The sequence below is a fragment of the Bombyx mandarina genome, chromosome 13 (genome assembly GCF_030267445.1).
Source record: "Bombyx mandarina strain Sakado chromosome 13, ASM3026744v2".
Taxonomy (NCBI): Eukaryota; Metazoa; Arthropoda; class Insecta; order Lepidoptera; family Bombycidae; genus Bombyx; species Bombyx mandarina.
In genome coordinates, this window is record NC_143220.1 from 13089207 (window position 1) to 13105122 (window position 15916).

General features: G+C 41.7%; 1 protein-coding gene across 2 annotated transcripts; it reads left to right on the forward strand.

Moving 5' to 3' along the window:
• Positions 1 to 3269: 3269 nt before the first annotated feature.
• On the forward strand, positions 3270 to 8423 carry LOC149501662 (lipopolysaccharide-induced tumor necrosis factor-alpha factor homolog). Of its 2 annotated transcripts, none has more exons than XM_089732209.1 (3): positions 3270 to 3355; positions 4459 to 4604; positions 7720 to 8423. In XM_089732209.1, the coding sequence occupies exons 2-3, from the start codon at positions 4468 to 4470 to the stop codon at positions 7820 to 7822; spliced, it is 240 nt and encodes a 79-aa protein (XP_089588335.1). In that variant the 5' UTR covers positions 3270 to 3355; positions 4459 to 4467; the 3' UTR covers positions 7823 to 8423. The 2 variants fall into 2 exon arrangements, with proteins under 2 accessions (XP_089588335.1, XP_089588336.1); XM_089732210.1 differs by lacking the exon at positions 3270 to 3355 and adding an exon at positions 3382 to 3726.
• The last annotated feature ends 7493 nt before the right edge of the window (positions 8424 to 15916 follow it).

The following is a 15916-nucleotide window of genomic DNA, read 5'->3' on the forward strand; positions in this document are numbered from 1 at the left end:
TAGAATTAAATGGCCCGACAGACATGCAGTCATTTGGTTTTAAATGATTACTGCCAACAGCGTTCTTTTCAGACCGTAATTCAGTAATGTCTCGAGGTTTATAGATAGCTTGTAGACACTGATGCGGGCTGGTGGTTCAATAGGAAAGGTAGTATTTTTCAAAAATCTATATCTCATTCGAATTCAAAAAAGTATTATGCAATACTGGTTAATTAGTAATTACTGGTGGTAGGACCTCTTGTGAGTGCGCACGGATCGGTACCACCACCCTGCTTATTTCTGCCGTGAAGCAGTAATGCGTTTCGGTTTGAAGGGTGGGGCAGCCGTCGTAACTATACTGAGACCTTAGAACTTATATCTCAAGGTGGGTGGCGCATTTACGTTGTAGATGTCTATAGGCTCCAGTAACCACTTAACACCAGGTGGGCTGTGAGCTCGCCCACCCATCTAAGCAATAAAAAAAAAGAAACAATAAAATATATTAGGTATGTTTAATTTCATTGCGTGATTACTGGGGCCCTTACCGTCCGGAGTCGCTGGATCTTCTCAGCTGGTCGCGATTCCGATCCGGTCGTAGATTCAGCGAAGCACTGCTTTTATTAGGGCAGATGTTAGCAAATTCTTATTGGCTAAGCCCCGTGAGCTCGCCCGTCAGTTAAGGTAAAGTCAGAAACCCCCGAGGCCACTGGTAGGTAAGTAGGAAAAATATATCACCATTCTATTTCTACTATAATCAATTGCTCCGATTTATTTAGAGATTCCTTTTTGAGTTGATAATCCTCAATGCTGAGCGTCGTGGCCTCTCTGAACGACTTCCTCGTTGACTATCTTGAGCTAGCTCAGTTTATCTGTAGCTGCGTGGATGGCATTGTGTGAAGTGTTGTGGGTAGAGCGTATCTAGTTCGACCAGCCCATTAGACTTCTGCCTCTGCTTTCTGCTTCTGCATTTATTGCTTAGATGGGTGGACGAGCTCACAGCCCACCTAGTGTTAGGTGGTTACTGGAGCCCATAGACATCTACAACGTAAATACGCCACTCACCTTGAGTTATAAGTTCTAAGGTCTCAGTATAGTTACAACGGCTGTCCGCCCTTCAAACCGAAATTACTGCTTCACGGCAGAAATAGGCAGGGTGCTGGTACCTACCCGTGCGGACTCACAAAAGGTCCTACCACCAGTAAACTTCTCACAGCTTCTCACAGAGCCCGTTACTAGCTATGACAGAGCCTAGACATATGAAATTAATCTTCTATTATTTCAAAATTTCACTTGTTTGGCATAGTGAGTGGCAAGCTGCAATCGTCCAACATAATTATGGTGTTTTGCTCTGTATATTAGAAGCTCAATTTTTCTGCTAGTTCGTTCCAGTTTACCCAGTAAGTTGCACTTTTTCACTACGTTGGACGCGAAAATTGTTGTATCGGTGGCATAACACTGATTTGTGGGCTTCGTCACACCAATGGAAATTCTACGATCTCACACACTCCTCGCTATAGTCCCCAAAGATGGGAAAGATAAAGATGAGATGAGACACATTTCACTGAAATTGAGTCTACGATCTCACGTTTTCAATTTAGTGTCGTCGTCATAGGTTATGATGCCCCTGGTCTTCGAAACTTCCTACATATAGTCTATTGTTTTCTGGACATACAATCAACTAACCTATCGTTTCTAGATATGTGAAAAATCATACACGGCTTTATGTTTTGTGCTAAAATGAAATTCTTTCAAACTCCATTCAGTGAATAAAATTTGAAGAGCCGTTCACGATAAGGATAACGTAATATTTTATCTATTTGTTTATCGAGTTATCGCGGTGAGGCATTAGTTAAGGATTCCTTCACACTGGATCTTAAATGAATTGAATAGCTTAAAATCTGAATTAGAAGTATTTTACCCAATAACATAATTCGACGCTTGAAAGGCAAACGTGACTAAGCGACAATAACTGCTTTGTACATAAACGATAGGCAATAACCATATTCGATGCGCAAAAAAATATATTTCTAGGTCTATTAAAATCATTTCAATCCTACAGCTAGATTCGTTAAAATAGAATTTTTTTCAGGTATTTCATCTTTAAATTAGTCTACTGTAAATTTCACGCATTGTCGCTTAGTCACGTTTGCCTTTCAAGCGTCGAATTATGCTACATAATATTAACAATAAGGAAAATCGACTTTGACAAAATAAAATGAAAATAACATCACTGCATTATTTAGGTTGACTAAAGAACTACATGAGCCACACCAGTCTTCAAATTATTAAAAAAATACAAATAAATAAACAAAAAAATCGGTTCACCTAAAAAAGTTTAAGTTTTTAAAAAAAGTTTCTACTTAACACACATAAAAGACAAATAAAGTCCAATTAAATATCTCTTCCTGTTTTGAAGTCGGTTAATTACTAGGGTGTGGAAGGTTGCAAATTAATTAGGTACATCCAGATCCCTACCACAGTAGAATGTTGATTGTTCTATAATCACGAGCCCAAGTTGTTTTCATTTGAGAATAAAGTACTTTTTCTTTTTTTTTATTACTTAGATTGGTGGATGAGCTCACAGTTAAGTAGTTACTAGAGCCCATAGACATGTACAACGAAAATGCGCCACCCATCTTGAGATAAGCTCTAAGAACTCAGTATAGTTACAACGGCTGCCCCACCCTTCAAGCCGAAACGCATTTTTGCTTCACGGCAGAAATAGGCAGGGTGGTGGTACCTACCTGTGCGGACTCCCAAGAGGTCCTACCACCAGTTAAAGTGAAGCGTTTGTTAGTTGTTAGCTGGCACTCTGTTAGTAATGTATTGTTAATGTCAATACCATAATTATTGACTCAGTTTTAATTGGTTGATTTGGCCATTGCTGCTTAAATTTAAATCAATTGATTCCAGCATTATCTATGAATGAGTTTAGAATACCGGTTTCCTCAAAGACAGATGTCACAGAAGCCCTAACACATCACTAGATAACGATATTTTATTTCATTGTCTTCGCTTTTCATTCCGGATTGACAGTTTAGTGAATTTAAATTTATGTTCAATACAGTTGAATACAGTTTTACATTTAAGTTGATGTACTTTGAAAACATATAAGCATATCTGCATTGGATGAAATGCCTAACATCTAGATAAATACAATTCGATATTTACACTCCATATGTTGCGTGGTGAATAGAACAATAAATCATTAATATTCATAATCTTAACCAAAAAATATTGACTCGTCTAGATGTACACGCCTTAACTTGTTTTCATTACAAAAGCAGTGTATTTTAAACATATAGCATTCTCCAGTGACATTCTGATCGAAGTTACGATAGCAATTTTTATTTAATTTCAAAGTGTGCTCTATCTAGTAAGTTATGAAATATACGTGAATTCTCTATTAAAATAAATATTCAACGTCAGTGGTTCTTTGAAATGTTGATATTTGGTTTTGTCATTAAACGTTGTATCAAAAATGAGACTTTTGTAGTGTTTGAGTTTAGCATCTGATTACCGGTTTTAAATAACGTAAAATTGAAAATCGGATACCATGTGTGATTTTAAATCTATTCGACGCCAGAGCTGGTATTTGTTTATAGGGTTTTTAATTTAAAAAGAAAAATGGTAAAACATGGATTTGATTTAAAAGCTCAGTAATCAAATCAGAAAAACAACCAAAATCTGGAGTACTCCGACGCTGAAGTAACCGAAGCATTCCGTTTTTTTCATCTACCTTTATTTGTGAGACTTTTTAATTTCAATTGTTTTTTGAAAGTATGTTTATTTTCGAAATAACATTTATTATCACATATGTATCTGTGAATTTAACATTATCCAGATGAATAACAATGTAGAGTATTATTAAAATGAAACATATACATTTATAGTACCTATTTACACGCGTTTTGTTTTTATAATGGCTGATGGGCACGCCCTGACTTTATGATTCGTTAGTTTTAATGCGTTTTCTATGTTGCCAAAAGACTCACTTCCAGCAACGTTTACTTTTCAAAATTGAATTCGAAATGGATTAGAATCCCAAAATAAATTGACAAAAAAATAGCTTATTTTAAATTCGATCTATAGGTTTCCGGCTTAAAAAAAACTTTTTGAAGTTATACTTCTTTAGGCGCGTTATGAAAAATTTATGAGAGTGAAATTTTACGATGCGCGCGCACCGTGACACAAAATTAACAGAAATGAAGTTGCCCACTAAATCGCTAAGTACACGCACCCTTTTTTCCATATTGTTACAATGAAAAAACTTCGACGTTTCTGTTTCGCTGCTAAAATAGAGGTAAATAAATGAATCCAATCCTGCTTCAAAGGGAGGACAAGCAATATATGTAATTTATTTAGGTTTTATTTTTATTACATATATGCTATAAATAGGCATCCGACTATTACAATATACAAGAAAACCCAATAGTATGGACATAAACGATCTGTGTTTGTTAAACTGTTACTTTACAGAATCAGAACATGAACGTCCATACAAATGTTGGACCCACACCGGTCTCCATGGTTTGTCCATCATGTAACATCGACATCCAGACCAGGATTGAGCGTAAAGCGACCACAAGGACTCATATAATTGCGATATTGCTATGCGTATTTTTGTAAGTATACCCACAATTTGATGAGATAATTGAATATAATTATGTGCTAGTTTTTTCTTGAGTAGACAGATCAATAGCCTCATGGCCCATATAGACACCACAACGTGAACGCCGCTACCTTGTCTTAGTCTTGTCTTGTCTTAGTCTCAACTACATTTGACATTGCATTATCATTATTCGTTAGTCTTAATTTAACGGCTCTCAAAGTATTCAAACCGGAACTAATTTAGTAATTTTTTGGGCAGTAATCGTCAAGACTGGTGGTATGTATCGAGCGGACGCATAGCACGTCCTACCATCAGTAATTAGACTAATCATAATATTCTTTAGACTATAAATCTCATGACACGATATTTTTCATTCGTCGTTGAAATAAATCGCGTACGTGTGCTAATTAAGTAGGTATTTAATAATAAAAAAGACGTGTGGCACTCGGGAACTGCCGCAGTAAAGCTATTGCAAAGAATTTTTTATCAACTTATTCAATTACAATTAGATAATAATAATTTAATATTAAAACAATAATAAAAATAAGACCACGCTATATTTATACACATTAACAAAAGCAAAACATTAACTGTCCCCTTCACACTCATAAGCTAGACCGCGTGAGAGAGAGATGGGCAGATTTTTCATGATGCTCATGCAGTGCGACGTCACGCCACGCGCTTATTCACAAACACTACACCAGCGCAACGTGTGAATGTGTTGAACGCGAGCTACATAGTAGGTGTAGTGCGGGTGTCAGGTTATTTTCGTTACGGAATTTCTTGATTCAGTCGCCGCGCTCAAGGTCTGCGATAGAAGCTATGCAATAGCTTAAAAATGGTAAATGCTCGTCGGATTTGAACACGACTGTACCAGAAAGTCATATCGCTCATAGAAGTACAGCGGGATTCTTATCCTTCAGGCCGCGACGTTTAGAATAGAGATTTTTTGAATCAATTTAAAATTGTACTTAAGCCTTGTTCTTGTTTGGAATGTGTGCCGGGCCGGTATCGGCGCGCAGGAGGATCGTAACTTGGGGCACGCATGAACGTCCAAACCGGTTTTACGAATTATAACATTATTTCGATGGTATTCTCACTACGTATGTGTATATTAGCATTCAAATACTTTACGTGTATTGTCGTGTCGGTCTTTCGTTTGTCTGGTTAAATTAAGTTAAAGTAATGATTTAATTTTTGTAGAATTTTAATACATTTAATGCATTAATTTTAATGAATTTTATCAATTGAATTAACGGCCAGATCAACACGATCTATTTGTTTATTATTTTAATTAGTTGACACTGATATGTTGTGAACTCTCATGTGTGTGAAATAGGGCTGCCACACTTTTCTGGAGCATTTGTTTATTGTTTAGTGGGTGGATGAGATCACGGCCCACCTGGTGTTAAGTGGTAACCGGAGCCCATCAACAATTTAAATCTTGACACTCATCATGAGACATGATTTCTAGGTTTCAGTTTTAAATTATTAGAGCATTAAATTATTGAGGTATAGTTACCACGGCTGCTCCACCCTTCCAACCGAAAAACATTCCTGCTTCACGGCAGAAATAGGCAGGGTGGTGGTACCTACCAGTGTAAATAGTATCTACCTATACTTTATTTGTTTGTTTTATTCAGAAAAAATACTATCGACTTAATCGAAGAAAGCCTTGATGTTAGACTGATTCTTTAAACTGGTAAAAAAATAAACAAAAAATAATAAGTCGCTTTAGTAAAATTGTGTTAGAAACAAGTGTAAATGGTAAGCTATTTTAAAACTTTGCCTAAATGAGTCGTCTATTATCAAAGGTGGCAATCTGTGCATTTGAACAAAAAAATGTTATTGATATGTCAATACAGATTGATTTGAATATAATCGTCTCCTTCAAAGAATACGGTTCAAGACCTGCATTAAATAAAGGTTAATACTTAACCTGTTATTTATCTAAGATGTCGTTCAGAAGAGTTTTGTGACTGCCAATGGAATACAAAGTCAATAATTCGTTTTTCTGATTTACCAATAATTGTCCAAAAGTCACATTGCCGGCTTTGATAATAGTCGACTCAAATATAACGTGAATTGAGAACAAAAAATTATAATAATCTGTGTAGGGCTGCCTCATGCTAAGTATGAGGCAGCCCTACACAGATTAGATATAAGTCTTAATAAAAATAAATTTTGTTGTTTTTCGCCACGAGGTACGAATTTAATATTTTAATAAAATGGGTTTACGAGCGAAGCTCCGATCCTATGAAACGGACAATTAGTTGAATTGATCCCAATTGACCGCAAAATATTTTTGGCGTGAAGTGTAACGTTTCGAGGTCATTACTGTGTTATATTAATCAGTGGATTGCGATTCCGATTTGGTAGTTGGTTCTACGAAGCAGTGCTATTGCTAGGGCTAGTGTTAGCAAATTCTCTCAGGTTGAGCCCGTGAACTCACCTACCCGTCCGCCCTTATCTGGAATTACTTATTACTAGTGGTAGGACCTCTTGTGAGTCCGCACGGGTAGGTACCACCACGCAGTAATGCGTTTCGGTTTGAAGAGTGGGGCAGCCGTTGTAACTGTACTTGAGACCTTAGAACTTATATCTCAAGGTGGGTGTCGCATTTACGTTGTAGATGTCTATGGGCTGCAGTAACCACTTAACACCATGTGGGCTGTGAGCTCGTCCACCCATCTAAGCAATAAAAAAAAGAATAACCGCTTAAGCTACCAGTGAATAGGTAGGAAAAAACCCCGAAAAAAAATGTGTCTATATGTAGCCTGCAGCCTGTAGCCTGTAGCCTGTAGCCTGTAGCCTGTAGCCTGTAGCCTGTAGCCTGTAGCCTGTAGCCTGTAGCCTGTAGCCTGTAGCCTGTAGCCTGTAGCCTGTAGCCTGTAGCCTGTAGCCTGTAGCCTGTAGCCTGTAGCCTGTAGCCTGTAGCCTGTAGCATGTAGCCTGTAGCCTGTAGCCTGTAGCCTGTAGCCTGTAGCCTGTAGCCTGTAGCCTGTAGCCTGTAGCCTGTAGCCTGTAGCCTGTAGTCTGTAGCCTGTAGTCTGTAGCCGCATAGTACTAGGTGATGGTTTTATTGAATGAATTATATGCCACCTACAGTATTGTTTTATTTATTTCAGTTGCTGGCCGTGTGTTTGCGTTCCCTACTGTATGAATTCTTGCAACAACGCTAATCATTATTGCCCTAATTGCAGCGCATTTTTAGGAACTTACATAAGATAATACATTTGATTTAGGAGGATTAAAATATAAACAATTTTTATTTACTTACCTTCTGTTTTCTTGTCGACTTGACAAAATATTTTTAAGTATGTAGCAATTAGCACTGGCATACATGTCTTAATGTCCCTTTGCATATTTTGATTTGAATAGATTATGTCACAAGTTATTCTATCTAAAAGTTGTGTAGTAACATTAACTCGTACGATCGTGATTGGGCTGTTAAGTTAAGTTGTTAATACTTATATCTAATGTCTAAATTTTATTCAATCACCGATTTGAGACCCTTTATAAGGAAACGACCAAAGTTACCTATATCCATTGCTGCTGTATTAAATTGACTCAGCCATAAGAGAAGCATCCTTAGTTACCTTCTCCTTACCAAGTTTTGTTGGTAGCTGACATAGCCGAAAGGATTGCGACGTTGAAGTGGCGGTGGATAGTGTACATTGCTGGGGCGGAAAAGGTCTCGACTGGTGACCACGTACCGGAAGACGTAGCGTCGATACTTCTCCCATTAGGTGGACCAACGACCTATTGAGATCGCAGGGTTCGGTTGGATCCTTGCAGCGCAGGACCGATCGATGTGGCGAGGCTTGAGGGAGGCTTGAGGGAGGCTTGGGGGAGGCTTGGGGTGATATTACTGGTGGTAGAACCTCTTGTGAGTCCGCACGGGTAGATACCACCACCCCGGCTATTTCTGCCGTGAAGCAGTAATGCGTTTCGGTTTGAAGGGTGGGGCAGCCGTTGTAACTATACTGAGACCTTAGAACATATCTCAAGGTAAGTGGCGCATTTACGTTGTAGATGTCTATGGGCTCTAGTAACCACTTAGCACCAGCTGAGCTCGTCCACCCATATAAGGAATAAAAAAAAGGCTTATGTCTGTCTTATGGCAGTAAATGTTTGTGTGCTGAAACATAGATACCAAGTTTCACTAGCGCATCACTCGTGTCTGTTTTATTATAATAACTCACATAGATCAGAAGTGTCGATCATCTTCATGTTTCGTTGTCTTTGATATTAACACCTACAGTATTGTACGTAATTATTCACTGTCAGTGATTTTCAATTGTTGCCAAAATCGAAGAAGCGTCTAGAACATCGTTAAATGCCGTAGGTCTGGCCTAAAGTGGAACTCGTCGTGGCCTAAAGGATAAGACGTCTGGTGCATTCGTGTTGAAGCGATGCACCGGTGTTCGAATCCCGCAGGCGGGTACCAATTTTTCTATTGAAATACGTGTTCACGATTGACTTCCACGGTGAAGGAATAACATGGTGTAATAAAAATCAAACCCGCAAAATTATAATTTGCGTAATTACTGGTGGTAGGACCACTTGTGAGTCCGCGCGGATAGGTACCACCGCCCTGCCTATTTCTGCCGTGAAGCACTAATGCGTTTCGGTTTGAAGGGTGGGGCAGCCGTTGTAACTATACTGAGACTTTAGAACTTGTACCTCAAGGTGGGTGGTGCATCTACGTTGTGGATGTCTATGGGCTCCAGTAACCACTTAACACCAGGTGGGCTGTGAGCTCGTCGACCCATCTAAGCAATAAAAAAAAAGTGTGTTTTAAGGGGATTATTATTATTTTTTCTGCATAAAATACCGTTTTTGAAAACGGTACCTATTCCAAAGGAAGGAGTTGACGCAGAAAATTGAAAATTATATAAAAGAAATTTGTATTCATTCCATGAATTATTGGATTCGTGTTATCTGTACTGACCATAATGTTATATTAACAGTATATTATGAAGTTGTCGAGCAGTTGTGTCTATATTGCTGTGTATTAACATTCCATGACGTCATAACAAGCAAGTAATATAATCCAAACAGATTTTTGTAGTAATGCGACCGTATGGTCACTACATATGGACATTTTTTTTTTAATACTCGTAGAAACTCAACTAATATTTTTGTTTCTACTAGCTGACCCGGCAGACTTCGTAGTGCCTCAATCGATAAATAAAAGACACATCAAGGGGACACATCTAAGGAAAAACAAAATTGTTTGTTTTTATAATAATATAATTCCAAGCATTTTCATATTTTTTCACCTTTTAAACCTTCTCTGGACTTCCACGAATAATTCAAGACCAAAATTAACCAAATCGGTTCAGCCGTTCTCGAGTTTTAGCAAGACTAATGAACAGCAATTTATTTTTATATATATAGATTAATAGTCGGTACATCTATGGACGCATTAGGTGGTTGCGAAAATTCTAGATAGAGAAAGATAAAGGACAATGCCCATTTTCTATGGGCGTTTGGGCCCCTAAAAAAAGTTGACGTGTCATGATGGTTTTAACTTAATTTGATAGACAAAGAAATATCGTTTCATATTCAAAAAACGATTTTTATATTCTCACCCAGGTTTAAGAAAAATATGTTTTTTTCTGTAGCTAAAATTAAGGTGTTAATTGTTTTCTGCGAAATCAATAATCGCTCTCATCATTATTTACAGTATTAAATAACTTAATTGTGGTTAATGTTGCCCTTACGTACATTTTATTATTATTATTATATCCTCATAACAATAATAAAATGAAATGAAAATCCGGAAGCCGGCAACGATATTGTTGTTGTTGTTTTTAAATTCGCCAATAATTAGGCAAAGAGCGTAGCCTATACAGCCTAGTCTGTCGTAGTTATATTTTAATGTCAATAAAGAGCCGGTGTCTCTCTTTTTATTGCTTTTTGGGAGTTTTGACGTCAACTCGATGAATAGCACATTGAGTGAGCGTGAATTTCCGCAGACCTTTTATCTTGAAAAAAAAACAGTCACTGCTATGTTAGCCACAGTTTTATTCCAATGCCTCAATAATCGTGAACAGCGATTATTGACGTTTAATACACAAAACAACACCCAATTTATATATTACTAGCGACCCGCCCTCGCTTCGCTTCGGAAACATTAAAACACACATGAAACCAAAAAATAAAAAATAAAAAAAAATAATAAAAAAAGTAGCCTATGTTCATCAGGGACAATGTCGGCTTCTAATGGAAAAAGAATTTTTCAAATCGGTCCAGTAGTTTCGGAGCCTATTCGAAACAAACAAACAAACGAATCTTTCCTCTTTATAATATTAGTATAGAAGTATAGATACATCACAATAAACTATTAAAAAAACATTGAAATAAAACTTCAAGTGACTTCACTCGGGTTGCTGCCAAAACTCTCTAATCATATATAATAAGAATAGAGCAATGGTAGGCCATTGAGATTTTTACTAATGGAATCATTAATATCTAAAAATATTAAATAATTCATGGTTTTAAGTAATAATTATTAATACAATATATAAATATTGAATTGGACAAAAATAAACTAAAAAGTCTGTGAATTACAACCATTATCTATTTTTTTTTATTTGTTGTTCAAGTCACAGACAACTCTTTCGTTTGGCAGCATATAGGTTTACTATAAGGCTGTATGGTCTCAGCCCTTTGCGTATTGGCGAATTTAAAAAGTATGGCACTCAGTTTTGGGATGTTATCAAATAAGTAATTTATTTTTCTGTAAAACAATGCCAGGGTGAAAGAAATGTTGATACAGAAACTAAACAACGTGAAAAAATAAGGCATAGTTTTTCAAGTACAAATAGTTTAGACATAGAGTTGGCCCACTTTTGGGCATTGTCCTTTATTATCTTCTTCATCTAATTATCTAGTTTTTGGACTGTGTTAAAAGCAAGCAAAATTTATAATCACGCTTTTTGTAAATAAGCGACATTAGTATTTTTATTAGATAAGGCTTACTATACTATGTCAGAATATTTAGACGATAACATTAGATAATTTAGATGATAAAGTAGAATAGAGTTAAATAATTATAATTTAAGTATAATATTTTTATGTAGATTATACTTACACCTAATATTTGTACGCTTTACTAGCAGGATACTATTGATACATTTATTAATATTAACCTATTCATCTTTGTTAACCTATGACCGCAAATAATAATAAAATAAATAAATGAATATGTTTCTTGCACTACACGCAATGGAGGGTAGATTGAAGCGAATCGAATCATTGGAAGAATCGGATCAAAGCTTCGATCAACAATAGTAATGTTGATTGAAGGATCAAAATAAGTAATCCTTAACTATTTAGGTGCGTTGAAATAGAATACAGGCGACTACCGTCTTATGCCTCTCTGCCATCCCGCACCTCCCAACATGAGATCGCCTCGGGCGCCAGCCCTATCGGGGCTATCCTGTCGGGGTTCTACCGAATGATTGCGCAGTTCAATGGCTAGCCAGGAGCTGCGCATCATTTATTGGAACCCCGACGGGATAAAGTCCCGAAAGAACGACCTGCTTGTTCTCGCCCGGGAGTACAACCCAGAGGTTGTGCTCCTGGGCGAGACCAAGCTACGTCCTCAGGATGCGTTCAGGATTCCTAACTACTTCATGTACCGACGTGACGAGCTTACCCCTGCCGGGCGGCCGTTCAGGGGCACTGCGGCCCTCGTCAGGCGGGACGTGGTGCATGATCAGTTGGATTTGCTGTCCTTCACATCGACACGATCGGTCGGTGTGAGGGTACACACCTCGGGGGGGGATATGCGGATTTATGCCGCGTATAGACCCCCGGGGCCTGAATTTCACCCTGAGGACATAAGACGGGCCCTGAATCACGACAGCCGCCCAGCTCTGCTGGTCGGGGACCTCAACGCGAAGCACGTCGCGTGGGGCTCCCGACTTAACTCAGCAGTGGGCAGGCGGCTGTTAGAAGATGCCGATAGGGGCGACTACTCTGTGGTCGGCCCCGACGAACCCACACACATCCCGACCGCCGCGCGCTATCAGCCCGATGTGCTGGATGTGTGTGTGCACAAGGGGCTACGGTGCCCCGTAACGATCGAGGCACTGTACGACCTGGGTACCCCACATCTCCCTGTCCTGGTGACACTGGGAATGGGGCTCACCCGGGTTGCGACCTCGCCCCTACGACCGAAGGTCGACTGGGAGCTCTTTAAGAGACGACTAGTCGACCTTCCCGTGATTCAGGACCCCAACACCCCTGATGGGGTCGACGATGCGGCAATCCGCCTTGTTGACTCCATCAGGGGAGCGATCGACCAGGCGACGACTCTTGTGCCCAGCGGCGGGCCCAGAGGTATACTCCCGGCCCATCTGAAGGCGATTATTCGCCGGAAGAGGGGCTTGAGGAGGCTCTGGGCGACAACTCGTTGTCCCAGGATAAAGCGCGAGCTTTATGAGCTGGAAGCGGAGCTGGCGACAAAGATTAGCACCTTCCGGGGCTATGCCTGGCAGGAGAGGATCGAGGAGGCCCGCGAGGACCCCTCCTCAGTATCCCTCCACCGGCTTTGTCGCCAGCTCTCAAATCGGCTTGCCCCGACTTGTCCACTCGTGGACGAGAGGGGCAACCGATGCTTCTCGGCTCAGGCCCGCGCCGATATCCTGGCCGAAATGCTGGAGCGGCAGTTCGCTCCAAATGACTCTGCACCCTCAGAGGCCGCATTCCACCAATCGGTGGAAGAGAGCGTAGCAAGCCTACTCTCCTCCCCGGTGCCACCTTTGGGAGATGGTGATCTCATCACTCCCAGCGAATTGCGCCTCATCATCAAGCGGATGAAGAGGCGCAAGGCGCCGGGCGAGGACGGTATTCCCTCCCTCGCTTTTTTCCACTTCCCTGAGACGGTCGTGTCATATATGACACGGCTGTTCGACTCCATTCTGTCCACAGGACACTTCCCGGGAATTTGGAAATTGGGCAAGGTTATCGCCTTGCCCAAACCCGGCAAGGACAGGAGAAATCCCTCCAGTTACCGTCCGATCACGCTGCTGTCGCACGTGGGCAAGTTGTTCGAGCGGCTGCTGCTGAGAAGGGTGTCGCCGCACATCCTTCTCAGACCCGAGCAATTCGGGTTTCGTAGCGGTCACTCGACAACGCTGCAATTGGGCCGCGTTATGCATCACTTGGCGGATCGGTCCAACGCGCGCCAGTACACGGCCGCAGTCTTTCTCGACATCGAGAAGGCCTTCGACCGTGTCTGGCATGCGGGACTGATCCACAAGCTGTTGCAGAACACGGACCTCCAGCACGCCTACGTGCGACTGCTGGGGTCGTACCTGGAGGGAAGATCCTTCCTCGTCGCGGTCGAGGGCGCCAAGTCGTCGGTGCGCCCAGTCACGGCCGGAGTTCCGCAGGGGAGCGTCCTGGCACCATTCCTCTACGCTCTCTATACCAACGATATTCCCACGCTCGAGGGCAACCTCGAAGCGTGGGAAGCCGACGTGAAGTTGGCGCTGTTTGCCGACGACAGCGCCTACTTCGCGTCATCCAACTTCCCCTCTGCGGCCATTTCGAGGATGCAGAGGTTATTGGACTTACTGCCCCAGTGGCTGGACCGATGGAGGGTCGCGGTCAACGTGGGGAAGACCGCGGCTATCCTCTTCGATCCGGTCCGCACAAGAGTCGTCCCGGGACAGCTCAGTCTCCGTGGCGCTAATGTCGAGTTTAGATCCAGCGTCCGGTACTTGGGGGTCGATATCGACCGGAGTTTGAGGATGACCGCCCACGCCAATAAGGCGTTGGCGGCCGCTCGCTACGCGAGATTCCTCCTCCGGCCGGTGTTGGCCTCCAGGTTGCCGGTCAGGACTAAGCTCGGCATTTATAAGACGTATGTCCGTTCCCGTATCACGTACGCAGCTGCGGCCTGGTATCACCTCATCCCGCAGGTCACGCGGGTGAAGTTACAGGCCCAGCAGAATCTGGCTCTTCGCACGATAGTCGGAGCAGGGCGTTACGTCAGTAATGCCGTAATCGCCCGGGATCTGGATGTGGAGTCGCTCGAGGAGTTCATCCGGAGGCTAGCTCGTAATCTTTACGAGCGGGCTGACGGTGGACCCCACGAGCATCTCCACAACTTAGCTCCCTTGCACGCTAGACCACCTGATGGTCTGGCGCTACCAAGGGAGCTACTGGAACCCCCGGCTATGGTAAGATAGTCGGCTTAATCGGAGTGATATGGGAATGCTCATAATGAGTGCCCCCATGGGACTGAGCTGTCCACACTCGTCATTTCCCCCCACATCGTTGGGGTGCCCCCTTATGGGGACCCATTTCCCACCCCCGTTGGGTGGACCACTCCCCCGTTTGGGGAGTGTCTAAATCGGTCCCTCCCCGCGATGGTCTTCCCCTTTTGGGGAGCCCGGAGCGGGTGAGCGCCTTACTAGTGCCGCGGCTCTCCCTCTGATTTGTAGAGGTGGGGCCGCGGCATGGGGCCGGTGGCGGGCCCCACGGTGCTGACTGTTGTTCCCGGCTTTGTAGATATTGTAAATAGTTAGTAGTTTATAGTTAGTATAGTAGTCTAGTTTTAGTTAGTTATAGTTAGTAGATAGGGAAAAAAAAAAAAAAAAAAAAAAATCCAAGCAGAGGACAGCAGCCGGCCAGCATCACTCCGCCCAAGAGAACCAAGCCCATCGTATTATGTATAAGTATATATGTTTTGTCGATGTAGTGCGGCCGTGCACGCTGCGAACAGCGTACCTTCCCCAAGTCCTCCCCGCATCTACTTCACCCCTGCCCTATGTGGTAGGGAGTTTCAGCCCGGGTAGTGGGGTTTGCCCCGAGGCCCGTTCCGTGCCCCCGAAAGGGGGTACGACGACCCCTTCTTCTTCTTCTTCTCCCAACATTGGTTGTTTTGATTAACTTAGTACATCATTGTGTCAGCGCTGTTCGCTTAAGCCAGGTATTTGTGTGCGTTATAATTTTCGCGCTCATCTAATGTTTTTTTTTTCGTACTTCCAAATTATTATTTTTTACTATTGGATTTCTATTAAAACTTTGAATTTTATAGCAAAAAGCGGCTCGCGTTACTTGGTGTGTCAGAACTCTCGAAAGATTCCACGCAGGATCCTCAAATGCTGTATACAACATTGTATCAGGTGACGAATCCTGGATATACGCGTACGAACCCGAAACAAAAAATCAGTCACGAGTTTGGGTGTTCGAAAATGAGTTAAAGCCAACAAAAATTGTTCGTTCACGGAGTGTTGCAAAAAAAATGGTGGCCACGTTTGTCTCCAAAACCGGCCATGTTACGACTATTCCTCTTGAGGG